The sequence below is a fragment of the Sapajus apella genome, unplaced genomic scaffold, assembly GCF_009761245.1.
Source record: "Sapajus apella isolate SASKATOON/1434 unplaced genomic scaffold, GSC_monkey_1.0 scaffold4, whole genome shotgun sequence".
Classification (NCBI taxonomy): domain Eukaryota; kingdom Metazoa; phylum Chordata; class Mammalia; order Primates; family Cebidae; genus Sapajus; species Sapajus apella.
In genome coordinates, this window is record NW_022436944.1 from 39,086,633 (window position 1) to 39,100,290 (window position 13,658).

The 13,658-nt window shown below is 42.1% G+C and overlaps 2 protein-coding genes across 6 annotated transcripts in view; one reads left to right on the forward strand and one right to left on the reverse strand.

Annotated features, from left to right (window-relative positions):
- Nucleotides 1-3,684, reverse strand: part of SATB1 (SATB homeobox 1) — a 100,344-nt gene extending 96,660 nt beyond the window's left edge. Inside the window, exon 1 of one of the 2 annotated variants that reach the window (XM_032259376.1) lies at nt 2,659-2,929. The gene's annotated coding sequence lies outside the window, so the exon portion shown is untranslated. Of the gene's footprint in view, nt 1-2,658; nt 2,930-3,566 lie in introns of those variants that run through there. The other variant, XM_032259398.1, reaches the window with a different exon arrangement.
- Nucleotides 2,941-13,658, forward strand: part of LOC116537348 (homeobox protein cut-like 1) — a 40,893-nt gene continuing 30,175 nt past the window's right edge. Inside the window, exons 1-2 of one of the 4 annotated variants that reach the window (XM_032259458.1) lie at nt 2,941-3,492; nt 3,903-6,133. In XM_032259458.1, the coding sequence (XP_032115349.1) occupies nt 2,948-3,492; nt 3,903-3,981 (624 nt within the window). In that variant the 5' untranslated portion in view covers nt 2,941-2,947 and the 3' untranslated portion in view covers nt 3,982-6,133. Of the gene's footprint in view, nt 3,493-3,718; nt 6,134-13,658 lie in introns of those variants that run through there. The other 3 variants (XM_032259469.1, XM_032259479.1, XR_004263084.1) reach the window with 3 other exon arrangements.

A 13,658-nucleotide genomic window follows, 5' to 3' on the forward strand; every position in this document is an offset into this window, starting at 1 on the left:
CTTATTTAAGATGCTGGGAGACAAAAAGAACTACATTTGTAGATTATCAACCGAAGAATATATTAATTTCTTACAAAACTGAACAAAAAGCATTCCTTTTGAATACTTTTACATACAAAGAACTATTATTTATTACATATTTCAGCTTGTGGGAAAGTGAGGAATGCATTGATTCTGGAAATAACTATTCAGACTCTTGGAAGTTTTTTAGGTCTTCTTTCTCTATCTTTTTTCTCCCCCCAATCCTGCCCCCCCCCCCCACCAAATTTTAAGGAGCTAGTACTTTAGGAGGGAAATTCCTATTCGTTCTTTTTTTTAAATACATCATTTATATTCATTATTCAGAAAGAAATACAAAATTGAATTGTGATTTTATTTCTCTTGCATAATATTGTTACAAGTAGCCATATTCAAATTTGACAATGCAGCTACTGTTTACATATTATGTACTGCCTATGACTGAATACCTCTACATTTAAAATATTGTTTCCATTAGAAAAAATATGAAGTAATAAGTGTCAAATGAAAATGAAGAATAAACATATTTGGTATGTTTATAAAATGCATAGTCATTTAAAAATGTGTACAAATAGGATACATAGTTTGCTACTTTTACATTTTATATAGTATACACATTGTCTAGAGTGTATTTAATAATGTGCTTAACCAAGTTAATTAAAGTATTTATGTCTGGTGATTGTGTTGAACACTTGGAGAGGTAGTGAAAGATACAGACAGTTACTCCTGCTAACTAAAGTTGAAATTATGCACTTATTATAACCTTTTCTAACAATGTGAGAAAAACAGAGTAAATATATTAAATTTGTTTCACAACAGATGCTTAGGTTGTTAATATTTAAGATGCCTATTCATGCTATTCCTGTCTGCACATTTGTCAAAAATGTAAGCTTGAATGCTAATGTTTGCCAGCAGACTGGAGCAGCCAGTATATGAATGTACTACTGTTCTACCAAAATAATATGCAATAGAAATAAAGGACTACTGCTAAATCATAGCACTAGTACCCTACAGGAGATCCGAGGTTTTTAGAGCAAACACCTCAACCTTGGTTTTCTTCAGACTTAAAGTATGAGTTTTTGTTTTTGATTTTTGCTGGTACATTTGACCACAGAATAAATCTCACATTCCTGACATCTCAGAAAAATCCACTTTAGATAAGAGTGTAAATTTCAACTAAGTTTGGTCGGGATGAGTTACTCTGTCAGCAGTACAAACACCGTAAACATCAGAGATTGCTTAGGACAAAACCTGACACAGAGCAGTCACATTTTACTCATTTTTACTCTCCCCCCCACCCCTTTGAGAAAGTCAGGTCCCCTGGCCTCCAAGGATGCAAACATGGAACCCCAGTCAGAGCAGTAAGATTCTCTCCCGGGAATAGGGCGTCTTTCTGTTTTCCCTGTCTCTTTTACAACCATGTGGAGTCCAAGTCTTAGAACATTTGCTTGTAAATCCGGAATGCTTCTGAGAAAGTTCGTCAAGGAAGGGCGCAGAGGTCAGAGCTGCCAACAAGGACACTCTGAGAGAGGACCCTGTGGTCAACATTTGTTAGTGAAATTTGCAACACCCCAGTTGGAGGCCAAGGCCAAAACCTTCAAGGAGATCCCTGTGCTCCTTTCCCCTCTTGGTTTTCTGAGGTCATCCCAAGAGGAACGTGCGTTTCCCCAGTACACACGTGGCACTCCCCGGACCTGCCACCTGCCTGCTTCGTCTTTCTCATCGTGATTTCCCCAACCCCGGTTCTGCCGCCCCGGGAGCCTTGGCATTGGATCACTAGGAAAAGGCCACCACGCTCTGGTCCGGACCACAGGAAGGAGATGCGGTGCGGACCCCGAGGCTGCACCTGTGATGTTCCGGTCCCAGCTAAGAGGACTGCCCTTTCTTCTGCCTCCTGCCCAACTCCAAATCCACATTCACGCCAGCAGCCCCTCCAGGACCGGCCTCGATACAGCCAGCGAGGGCTCGAAGTGAGGACTGCCGCGGCTTTTAAACTCCGGGCTCCAACTTGAGCGCCCCGGCGCCCGACTAGCTCCCGGGATGCAGAAGTTGCCACAAACTTCCCAGGCCCCTCTTCGCCGATGCTTACAATCAGCCGCGCCGGCTGAGAGCAGAGGGAGGCGGAGATGGACCGGGAAAGGATGCTGAGCACACTCGCGATCCGGTGGGGGAACATTTCCACTCCCGCAGCCCATTCCTCCAAGCACCTCACTGCCCGCCCGGCTCCAGAACGCACAGAGGCTCCCCCTTTCCCCATTTGCTTCCTTTGGTCTTGTCCACTCCCCTTTTCTCTTCCAAAAGGGTCGTACCGGTGACCTGAAGGAGTTTGTTCAGCCAGGGTCGATGGGCAGGTGTGACGGTGCGTCCACAACCCGACAGAGAACGAATGGCATCTTCAGGTCCCCCATCCCGGCCGCTCTCCCTCACTCCACCAGCCCACCCCTGCGAGGTCCGTCTGCGTGAGAAAAGGGGCTCGGGGGATCCCTGCAACCCTGCGCCCACGACAGGGGAGCCGAGCCGCCCCAACAAGGGACGCGGAGTGGGTGCTACAGAGAAGTTTGGACTGATTCCGGAAAAAGAGACAGAGATAAAACAGCAAGACTAGCAAGGGGAAAAGGGAGGCAAAAGAGCAGAACTCACTCAGGCATGGACGTTGGGGGCGGCGGTGGCTGTCGCGTGCGGGCCTGAAACCAGGAACGGCTCCCCGGGCGGGCGCGCCCGCGTCGGACTTCGAGGCGGCGGCTTCTGCCTCTTCTGCCGCCGCCGCCGCCGCCGGAGCTGCGGCTGCCGCGGAAGTTAATTGCAACTTGACTTCAAGTTGTCCTCTTTCCCCATCCGAAGTGGGCGTTTAAAGGGGAGAGCGAGGCGAGGAGCGAGCGAGCGAGCGCGCGGGGCCAAGGGAAGGAAGAGAAGGAGGGGGAGGGAGGAGATGCTAACGGGGGGGGGGAGCGGGGGAGGGGGCGGCGGCGGGGGCGGGAGGGGGAAGGGGCCGGCGGGAGCTGCTCTCGTCGGCTCGGCGGTCGCGGCGCCCGCAGTCTGGAGGCGCACCGGAGCGGCCGGGGCGCCCCCCGCGGGAGCCCGCAGCCACCCGGGACGCGCATCCAGCCGTGGCGCTTCGGGCCGGGCACGCTGCGCCCAGGGGCTCCGCGAACCCCGCGCAGCCGCCGCTTCGGAGCTTGTGCCGCGCGGGCTGGCCGGCGGGGCGGCCAGGGCCCGGCCCGCCTCCCCAGCGCCCGCCCGGCTTCTCCCCCTGGCGGTGGGAGCCTCGGCGGCCGCCGGCGACACTAGGCGCACTGGAGCCCGAGCCGAGCCGAGCCCGAGCCGCCGCCGCCGCCGCCGCTACTGCGCGCTGCTCCCGGGCTCCCTCCCAGCGCGCGGGCCGGGGTGTGGGGGACGGCGGGCTGGAGGGGCGAGGGCGGGCCAGGGGGCGCACTCGGGGGTTGGCGCCGAAGACCGGACCCTCAGCCGCGAGGGGTAAGTGTGGGCGCTTGGGGGTGCGCTTGAGGTGCGCGGCACGGTTCTCTCGCCCGCCAACCCTATCCCCTCACCTCTCTGGGGGCCCCCACCACGCGCACCCCTCCTCTTGTCGCCTGCGGCTTCCTCTTGTTGTTCGTTGTGTGGCTGGGTTTTGGGGGGTGAGTAGAGGGGGTTACTGTAGTGTGTGTGCAGGCAGAGGAGGAAGTCAGGTGAGAGGCCCCAAAGCACCCCCACCTCAACCCAGCCTACGTGGGGTGTATGGCTCCCCACTAGGGGCATGTGGGCCAATTTTTTTTTTCTCTCTCTCTCTCTGTCACTGTTCGGTCGAGACTGTCTTTCCTAGAGGGCCTCCTTCACTTATAGCCTGGTCTGTCCATCTCCCGTCATCCCACCCTCGTCCCTCTTAGCCCCCTATACAGGAGCCGTGCACCCCAGATGAGGAGCTCGTGGCGGAAGGAGGAGGAGGAGCAGGAGGCCCTCTCTTGAAGACCCTCACGCTGTGACCCAGCTCATTTGTTTAAATATTTATCCTCACGTCAGCAGCTGTACTTTTCAGCTCAGTGGAACAAGACGCCTAAGCAAGGTCCAGTTTCCCCAAAAGGCTGGGGGCAAAGTGGAAGAGATGAGGATTTTATTGACAGGGGACTTGGGAGAGAAGAGGCCAGGGAACCTTCCTAAGTGGAGAATGAAACTCAAAAAATCTCTACAAAAAGACTAGGGTGGCTAGAGGCTCACGATCGCAGGCTTAGGAGAAAGAGACTGGAACTCCATCAACTTTATTTCTCTCCCCCTGCCTCGCCTTCCCCCAGCTCTGAGGAAGCTAACAGGTCTTTTGTTTTGTATTGTGTTGCCTTTGGGAAATTTGCATTGAGTATGTCAACAGAAAATTACTACTGTTTACTGAAAGTTAAAGGGATTGCAGAAAGAGAAAACATAGTTTTTACTTTTCCTCTTCTTTGTACGCGTGTGTGTATTTGGCAAGAAGTGTAGTTAGGTTCATGGCTTGAACTACAACACGTCAGGTTGCAACAATGACTGTAGAGCTGCCTAGGTGTATTTTTAGAAGCCGCTCTTTCTTGAATTCCTTTCACACAAGTCTTGCTCTCTCATTAAGTCCCCAGAAATAATTTTATTTAGAGAGAAGGAAGCTATGGAAGCAGGAGGGAGATTGCTAAGATTTCCATCCTGCCAGCGCACAGCACTGTTTGCAGGGAAGTTCCTGGAAAGTGATTGTGGGCTGAGAATTCAGTTTTTCCTAAAAGCTCTGTTAGGTCCTGTTGTGTCAGATGGCTATGAATAAAGCACACTGGGAAAATCCTGATATCCGTGCATTCTTATTTTATCTTTTACACAGTGGCTGATTCGACTTTCAAGCCCTGGTGACAAACACATCAACTGTGCTGTATTTTTGTGTGCTTTTTCTAAATAAAGGAGAATACAGCATGTATTCATGCTGCTTTTTTCCCCCTATCAATGGTTACTGAATTCTCTGGAATTTATTCATCTTTTAATGCATCATTTTATGCAGAGACCATAATTCCAAACATATAAGAATTTTTTAAAATTATGAGTTAGGGTTTTTTAGAGAACCTACCCTCCTTTTAAAAGACACAATGCCCACCACAACTCCTAGTTCTGTAAAGCAAAACAAAAATGTATAAATGATTGTAATGAGCAAAACATAGTAAAACGTTTTCCTTCTTGGATCACTTTCTGCCCCCACAGGTCCCAGGAGACATTAAATCCTCCTGCCTTAATTTACCAAAATGCTGAATTTCCTAACCAGTAACAATTTCTGTGTCTGAGAAAGACATCAGGTTTGGAATGGAAAAAAAAAACCACATTCTCAGTATTTAATTACTGCTTAACAGTAATTTATGGTAGCAGGCAGTTGATTTTCCAATTCTGAAAGCCTGAAATGAAGCTGAACAGAAATTTGAAATTTTTGAAAAAGATTTGGTTTTCTTCTTTTTTACACACTTGTATACTCATCTGCTCCCCCAAGTTATCAGCCAAGCCCATATAACTGAAAGTATGATATGGTCCCCTGAGTTGAACCAAGAGAACATTTTGCCCCTCATTTTTTGAATTTGCTTTTTCCTCTAAATAGTCTTGTATAGAGAGCTCATGGGCTTTATTGGAATATAGCATTATGTAATTCTGGGTGCAGTGCATTAAATAACATGTTTGATAAACTCTTACGTCAGCCTTACACCTCCGCATAGTAGGGATTTATTAAATATTAAGATGTTAATAAAATATTGTCGTTGGCCACAAATTTCATAGCACAAGGCTAAGATCATTTTTTCAGAAGAAAGGGGCATTTAATCCAAAAGTTACTTGGTTGTTACGGTCTGAATGTTAGCGTTCCCCAATATTAGGGCTCATATATTAGAAACTAATATCAAAAGTGATAGTATTAAGAAGTAGGGCCTTTGGGAAGGGATTAAGTCATGAGGTCTCCACCCTCATGAGTGGGATGAGTGCCTTCATAAGACAGGCTGAGTCTAGCTACCTTGCGCCTTCCACTGTGTGAGGACACAGCAACAAAAGTGCCATCTGTGAAGCAAGGAGTGAGCCTTCACCAGACGCTGAATCTACTGGTGCTGTAATCTTGAACTTCCCAGCTTCCAGAATGGTGAGCAATAAATTGCTGTTGCTTATAAATTACCCAGTCCAAAATACTTTGTTATGGCACCTCAAATGAACTAACACAATAATACATTTGTGCTACTATTTTTTTTTAACAAGTCCAAATCTAACTTAAATGAAATACAAATCTGAAACATAGCAAATGGCCTATAGCAGTAGCTGGTATCAAAAGCTACACTGGTTATTTCCTTAAAAGAATAGACAATAAGATATTGCCTGCTAACTATTAGAAGAGAGATCAAGGGAAAGGAGAAAATAGCATTGGCCTTGAAGAAACGTTTTTTTTCAGGAAAAATGACATTAAAATGTGAAAAGACAACACAATGGGTCAGTTAGTCATTTGAATCAAAGAAATACTTGAGGAAAAAATATATATGTGTATTTTGCTGTTAAGAACAGAGGAAGTAGAGATCCTAAAGCTGTGGGTTGGAAGGTATTTTTAAAATTAATTTGTTCCATCAAATCTTTAGAGGCCATTCAATGCAGACATCTTGGGTGTGAAGGGGAACTTACTACTTACCTCCATTAAGGCAAGGATTTTTACCTATGTAATACTTACTAGAGAGTAGAGTTCACTGTATATTGTGCAAGTGAATGGATAATTTCAAAAGTATTTCATTCCATCTTTGTATACTTTATTATGTTTTTATCTTATATTGCACAGAATTAGTCTTCCTGAAACTTCCAAACATTGGTCTTCATTCTGCCAGTTGCAGCCAAACAGAACAAATCTGTTGTATCAGTCAAGATAGGCGATGTTGTGCTGGAGTAACGATTCCAATTTTTTAGTGGCCTGTAACAGCAAACATTGTTTTCTTGGTTGTGCCTTGAATCCATTGCAGTTCAGCTGGTCTGTTCCATGTCTGTCACTCCAGGTCTCTGGCTAATGGAACAATCACCATCTTGAATGTTTCATGTTGTTATGGCAAAAATAAAGATCACTCTGGAGGGTTTCATGCTAACATTGAAATGTTATGGCCCAGAAATGACACACATCATATGGGCTCACAAAGAATTAACCAGGATTAGTTGTGTGGCTCCAAGGAATCATTGCAAGGAGGTCAGATAGTACAGCCTATCTTGTACCCAAGAGTAGAGAGCTGTTGGACTCTCTACGCTTGGGTACAACTCTACAGACTCCTATTCTGGTAGTAATCCTTGTCCATGTGATACCCTGCCAGCTAAACCAGCTCTTCCTGCCACTTTATGGGCCCAAGTCCTCCGCTTTTTAGGGAAAACCCTGCCAGAGTAGCTACCAGCTTTAAGAGACTCCTTTTACTCTCTGTTGTCTCCTTGAATGCAATACTACAACCTCCTGTACCCTTAGAGCCCCTAACAAAGTATGGCCTCCTATAATTTTATGTCACTTTTATATTTACTAATATTGTATACATTCTGTTTTCTCAGGATTTATTTTCCTGGCAAGGGTATGATAAACAGGCACTTTTAATAACTGTTATCTGGAAATGTCATAATCATTATCAAAATTTGAAATTTGGTCTTGAGCAGTTACTCCCCTTGTTGTAAACATCAAATTTGTTATATGATCTTGTAATACAAGTTTTCAGAATCATTCATTTATTTATCCTACTTTTGTTCATTCAATAAATATTCATTTTCTACCTAGTAGAAGCCAGGCACTCTATTAAGGACTGGGGATATGGAGATGATTAAGAGTTCTCCTCTTCAAGAAACACATTTTCCGATTGGGCAGACAGAATAAAAAGTCATTATAATGATAATAGAAGCACAAAGTGTTATGTGAATTCTTAGAAAGAAGCAAATAGCTAGCTGGCAGGATTTAGAAAAGTTCCATAGCGGAATTGAAACTTGAACTAAGTCTTGAGGATAAGTGAGACTTCTCTAGGCAGAAAGAAGAGGTAGAGAGAGGATATTTCAAGCAGGGAGCCCAGCATGGACAAAGACACTGAACATGACAAAACTTATTGTTTATGGAACTATAAGGAATTTACTGAGACTGGCACATGGGGTCTTTGTAAAGGCTGAAAATTCTGAAGAGCCTTGCAGACATTCTCTGGCGTTTGGACATTATCCCATACATCCGGGATTGCAAACTCTTACGTCTACTTTGGGCCATGCATGGATGTACATGACTAAAGCAGACCAGGTTAAGACCATAAGCAGTGGTGGGACTATGGCAATGTGAAGAATATATTCTCCATCCAAGTGGGATAGTAAATGCCACTGATGCCAAATGCAAGATCTTCCATTCTCCAAAGAAAAGCAGGAAATGTAGATTTATATGAAAAATTGAATATTAAATGTTGTCAACTTATCCATATTTTAAAGTACACTGTTAGTCATTTAGCTAATTTTGACCTGCAGACAAATTTTATATAGCTTTTGCCTGTATATTTCTAATGAAGGTCAAAGTGTTTGTTAATACCCATCAAAGTACAGTAGTTGCTCTTTATCTGCAAGGCATATGTTCCAAGACCCCCAGTGGATACCTGAAACTGGGTAGTACTGAAACCTATATATATATTGTTTTGTCCTATACATACATATCTGTGATGAAGTTTAATTTATAAATTAGGCACAGTAAGATATTACTAACAATAGCTGTTAATGAAATTGAATAATTATGATACACTATAATTAAAGAGACGATTGTCCTTCTTTCAAAGTATCTTATTGTGCTATACTCACCTATTTTCAGATGGCAATTGACTTCAGGTAACTGAAACTCCAGAAGAGAAACCTCAAATAAAGGGAGACTATTGTCTATTTTATCTCAACCTATCCCAGAGCCATGTGCCTAAGACTGTCTTGAAGATATTTAATTTTTGTTATTTTTTAATTGGGTCCACTAATTGCTTACTCTTCCTAGCTGCTCTCTTGCTTTGATGACAGACTTGCCTGCCACTCAATAGTCAGAAATATGCAGCAACACCCCACAAAATAGTAGAAATACTAGGTGTCCTTTCATAAGGCATGCTGACCATTTTCTTGTAGATTTGGTCCCATAGGTACATTCATATTCTTAAAGTCATTCAATTCACTGGACCATCAAGTCTTTAAGTTTTTGACAGCTTGGCTCTACAGATGATAACCTTCTTGACTAAAAAGAAGTCAACGTTCTTGACTTTTATTGTCTAACTTAAAAAATCATCAATTTTGCGTGTTCTGTGAGTTTTGACAATGAAGGGGCAGCATGAGCAAATTATTATTTTATGTGAACTTTAGAGTAAAAAACACATGTAGGCCAAGCCCCTTTAAGTGTCCAACTGTCTGAATTCTAATCCTGGTTCAATTCGTTGCTACCTATGTGACCTAGAGCAAGTATCCTGATTTCTTTCTGCCTCAATTTTCTCATCCATGTCACAAGAATGCTAATAGTTAGTAGATGGGGCTAATAGATGCACAGTGCCTCAGAATAGAAAAATGAATTACTAGGATGTACGTGGGATATAAGTATCTACTCCTAGATGACATGATATTGTGCTTGGGGCACATCAGCCAAATAAGAATTATGGCTTATACTTCTGGAATATTTATTTTTTAATTGAGGATTTAAAAAATTATTTTCTTATTGAAACAGCCACACATATAATGGAATTAACTGTAGCATTTTGCATAAATTTTTAAGACAAGAATCTTTAAAGACTTTTGAGCTGCTTGGGACTTTAGAGACAAGAGTGGGTACTGCATTTTCTTCCTTCTGCTGCATTCTGTCCTTTATCACGTTGGTGGAAACGCTTACAATTACCAGACCATATACACTAGTTACATTTACCTCAAAACTGTGAAAGTACTTCCTATTTTTATGTGCTATGAATGCTGCCCAAGTGTAGAATCTTTGCCATTTAAATGTTCCGATTTTAAACCAGAAATCTGTTGGGGTAAAGAAGAAAATTATTAGAGCATGACCTTAGGGAAATCAAGTCACAAAAAAGAAAATAGTTGAACTGAATTCACTTCCCATTCTGCTACTAAGCATCTGGCTTATTAATGTCCATAAAGGGAGAGATTTTTGTCCTTTTCATTGATAGTTCCTCCACACCTTGAATAAGTAGATAATGTTGAATGATCTTGGGAAAGACAATTTGTTAAAGTCTCAGTTTTCTCAGCCACAAAACAAAGAGTTTGGATTAGTTGATCTTAAACTTTAGTGTGTATAGGAATTAAATGGAGTGTTTGTTTAAAATGCAGGTTGTTTGAGTTCATGCTCAGAAATTCAGATTTGGTAGAACCAGATGGCATTCAGCAATCCACATGGATTTGGGGCTTGGGTTGTAAGGAGCAAAAATCCAACTCAAAAAGGAAGTTTTTATTTTTTATTTTGCTTCATTTTTTGTCCCTCCTCTTCCCCTCCCCACTACATAAATTGGAAAATACAATTTAAGAACTGCTTAAGACATAATTAAATATAGATGTTCAAATAATGTCACCAACCATCTTTCGGTTATGTTTTCTTCTCTTTTAACTTTATTCTTAGTCTGGGTTTTGCTTTAAGGAGTTCATTTTTAAGAACTTCATTATTAATCTGGCTTTTCTCCTAGCTTACATTCTTTTGACATAGAAACCCCAGCACAAAGGGTATCCCTCTTTCTCAAATTTTCCAGCTAAAGAACTGTATCCAACTTGACTGCATTAGATTATATCCGGTACCCATATCTGCACTCATCACCATGGTCAGCACCTGTGATTCATTCTTCAGCAGCCTTGGGTCAAATGCCCACCTTGGATTTGGGAGTACAGTCACACTACCCAAACCATGCGGGTTGGACATGAAGGTGGGATGGTTCTCCAAGACAAATTGCAGGTATTTTTTTTTTAGAAATAAGAAAGTGGATGCTTTTTGGCCGAAACTATAGATCTCCTTCCACTACTGAGCATTTTTAAGAAGTATTTAGAGACAAATGATCCAAAAATGTTACAAAAATATAACCCGTATTCCAAGACATTGAGGCCTTCAGCCCTCGAGGTAACAGAGCAGGGCCTGAGAAATACCTAAGATGGTCACAGTCCCTGTGCCAGGTGCCTCACCTATTTACCTCAGTGTTTGGGACAAATATTAAGCATTTTCCACATGTGTTATTATATTAGTTTGTTTTCACACTGCTATAAAGAACTACCTGAGAGTGGATAATTTATAAAGAACAGAGGTTTAATTGACTCACAGTTCCACATGGCTGGAGAGGCTTCAGGAAACTTACAATCATGGCAGAAGGTGAAGGGAAAGCAAGGCATGTGTCACATGGCAGCATGAGAGAGAGGGGGGGGGGCACATGAACAAGCAAGCGAGGAACCACCACACACTTTTAAGCCATCAGATGTTATCAGATCTTGAGAACTTTATCAAGAGGCAGCACTAGGGGGATGGTGCTAAACCATTAAAACCACCTCCATGATCCAGTCACCTCCCACCAGGTCCCACCTTCAACTCACAGGGATTGCAATTTGACATAAGATTTGGTTGGGGACACAGAGCAAAACTGTATCAGCTATGAAGGTGATTTATGTGCAGGTGATCTGTGACTTGTGCCGTGGGAATCAATGGATTTTGAAAATCAGTCAAAGTCATTATTGTATGTTTGAAGTGATACTTTGAAGTCATCTCAGATATACAATAATATTATTACTCCAGTATCTTCATGAGATAACCTGGAAGTTGGCTGATGCCATCAAAAAGACAAAGCCCTAGTACCAAAAAGTGGGACAAAGAAACAAGCAGGACCAGCAGCTAAATCCTGCTTTGATTTGGTTATCGGTTTGTGTTTATTTAATAATCTTGGGCAAATGTATTCACCTAATTAATATAGTCCCATCCTAGATCCCAGCATGCCTAGTTCCCATTATGTTTGAAACATATATAGATGCACATTGTAGAGACAATGGAAAGGAGTAAGCAGGTAACATTGTGGAACAGAAAACTGAGTTGATGTAGTTATCAGATAGGTCTTAGGTATCTTGCGTGTGAGTTCATGGAAGTAAATTTTGATGAATGAATTATTAACCCCTCTTTTTGTTAAGTGAAGTAGCTGCTATCATTTTCTTAAGTTCATTAATAAAATTAATAAAAATAAAATGTCTCCCTTTTCATTTTAGTATTAAGTCATTAGTTTAGTTTTAGATGGGCTTTTCCATACCCTCACCTCACTATTAGCTTCACCAGAGTAATCCAATGTGCAGAGAAAAGTGTTTTCAACAAATAATGCTGGAATAAATAGATATCCATGTGGGAAAACAAAAAACTTTTATCCTTATCATACTGTATGCAAAATTTATTTGTAGTGGATTATAGATCCAAATGTAGAAGCAACAACTGTAAAACTTTTATAGGGAAACATAATGTAAGTTATAGATAGACAAAGATTTCTTAGATGAGTCATAGAAAACAGTAGCTATAAAAATTAGGTAAATTACATGTTAAAATTTAAAACTTAGCAGTGTTATGTGCCTGTAGTCCTAGCTGCTCAGGAGGCTGAGTCAGGAAGATCCCTTTAGCCCAGGAGTTCAAGTCAAGTCTGGGCATTATAGCAAGACCCCATTTCTAAGATTAATTAAATTTAAAAGTTATGTTTATCTAAAGAAAAGCAGAGTGAAGAGTGATGTCTGGAAATCTCTGATTAAACAAACATCACTATTAGAAGGGCTTCCTCTCTTGTGCATTTAGTTCAAGTTTTTTGTTTGTTTTGTTTGTTGTTTTGAGACAGGGACCCACTCTGTCACCCAGGGTGCAGTGCAGAGATAGAAGCTGACTCTGTGAGCTTAAGCAAAGCACATTGGGGATTTTCATGCAATCCAAAATCAGGATGCAATACAGCCTTAGGAACAGAAGAACTATTGAAGTGCTACAGGGAACCAAGTCAATTCTTTCTCTCCATATCTCATCCTTGTCTTTCTTCCTTATAGCAGTTCAGCTCCCCTGCTCCTCAGTTCATACAGCAAATCATGGTTTCCAATTGTTCTTCAGCCATGGATGCTTCAGTCGATCCACCCTGAGAAAAGACCATTTTCCTTTCTTTCACAATTTTCAGGGAAGAGTCTGATTGGCCTGGTTGGGTCCAGTGACCACCCTTTTTCCAATAAACTGTGACCAGAGACAGGATGGTGTTTAAAGAAACAGCATTTTCTTTTATCTGTAGTAGTGTAGAGTGAAAACAAACTGTATCTCAGTTGATGTTCACTCTACATTTTCTCTTCATTAGACATGAGACAAGAGTTCACAAAAATTTTGTATTTGGTCACAGTTTTTAATGGCAACAATTATTGTTGTGTTGGTTTTCTACCTCTTTGATTATCTAATAGCATCTCTTCTCTGCATGCCTGCATATTGACTAATACATATTAAGGGCCATAAACCAAAATGGTTCATTTTACAAATGGGCACATTTATTTATAAATTATTAGCCAAGATCTCTTCAAATGCAGACATGATTTGTTCTAGTCTGGATATACAATAAAATTAATTTAAATAATTTTAATCAACTTCAAAGACAGCGAATTCCAAGTCAATTAGGATATCTTTAAGAACTCATATTTAT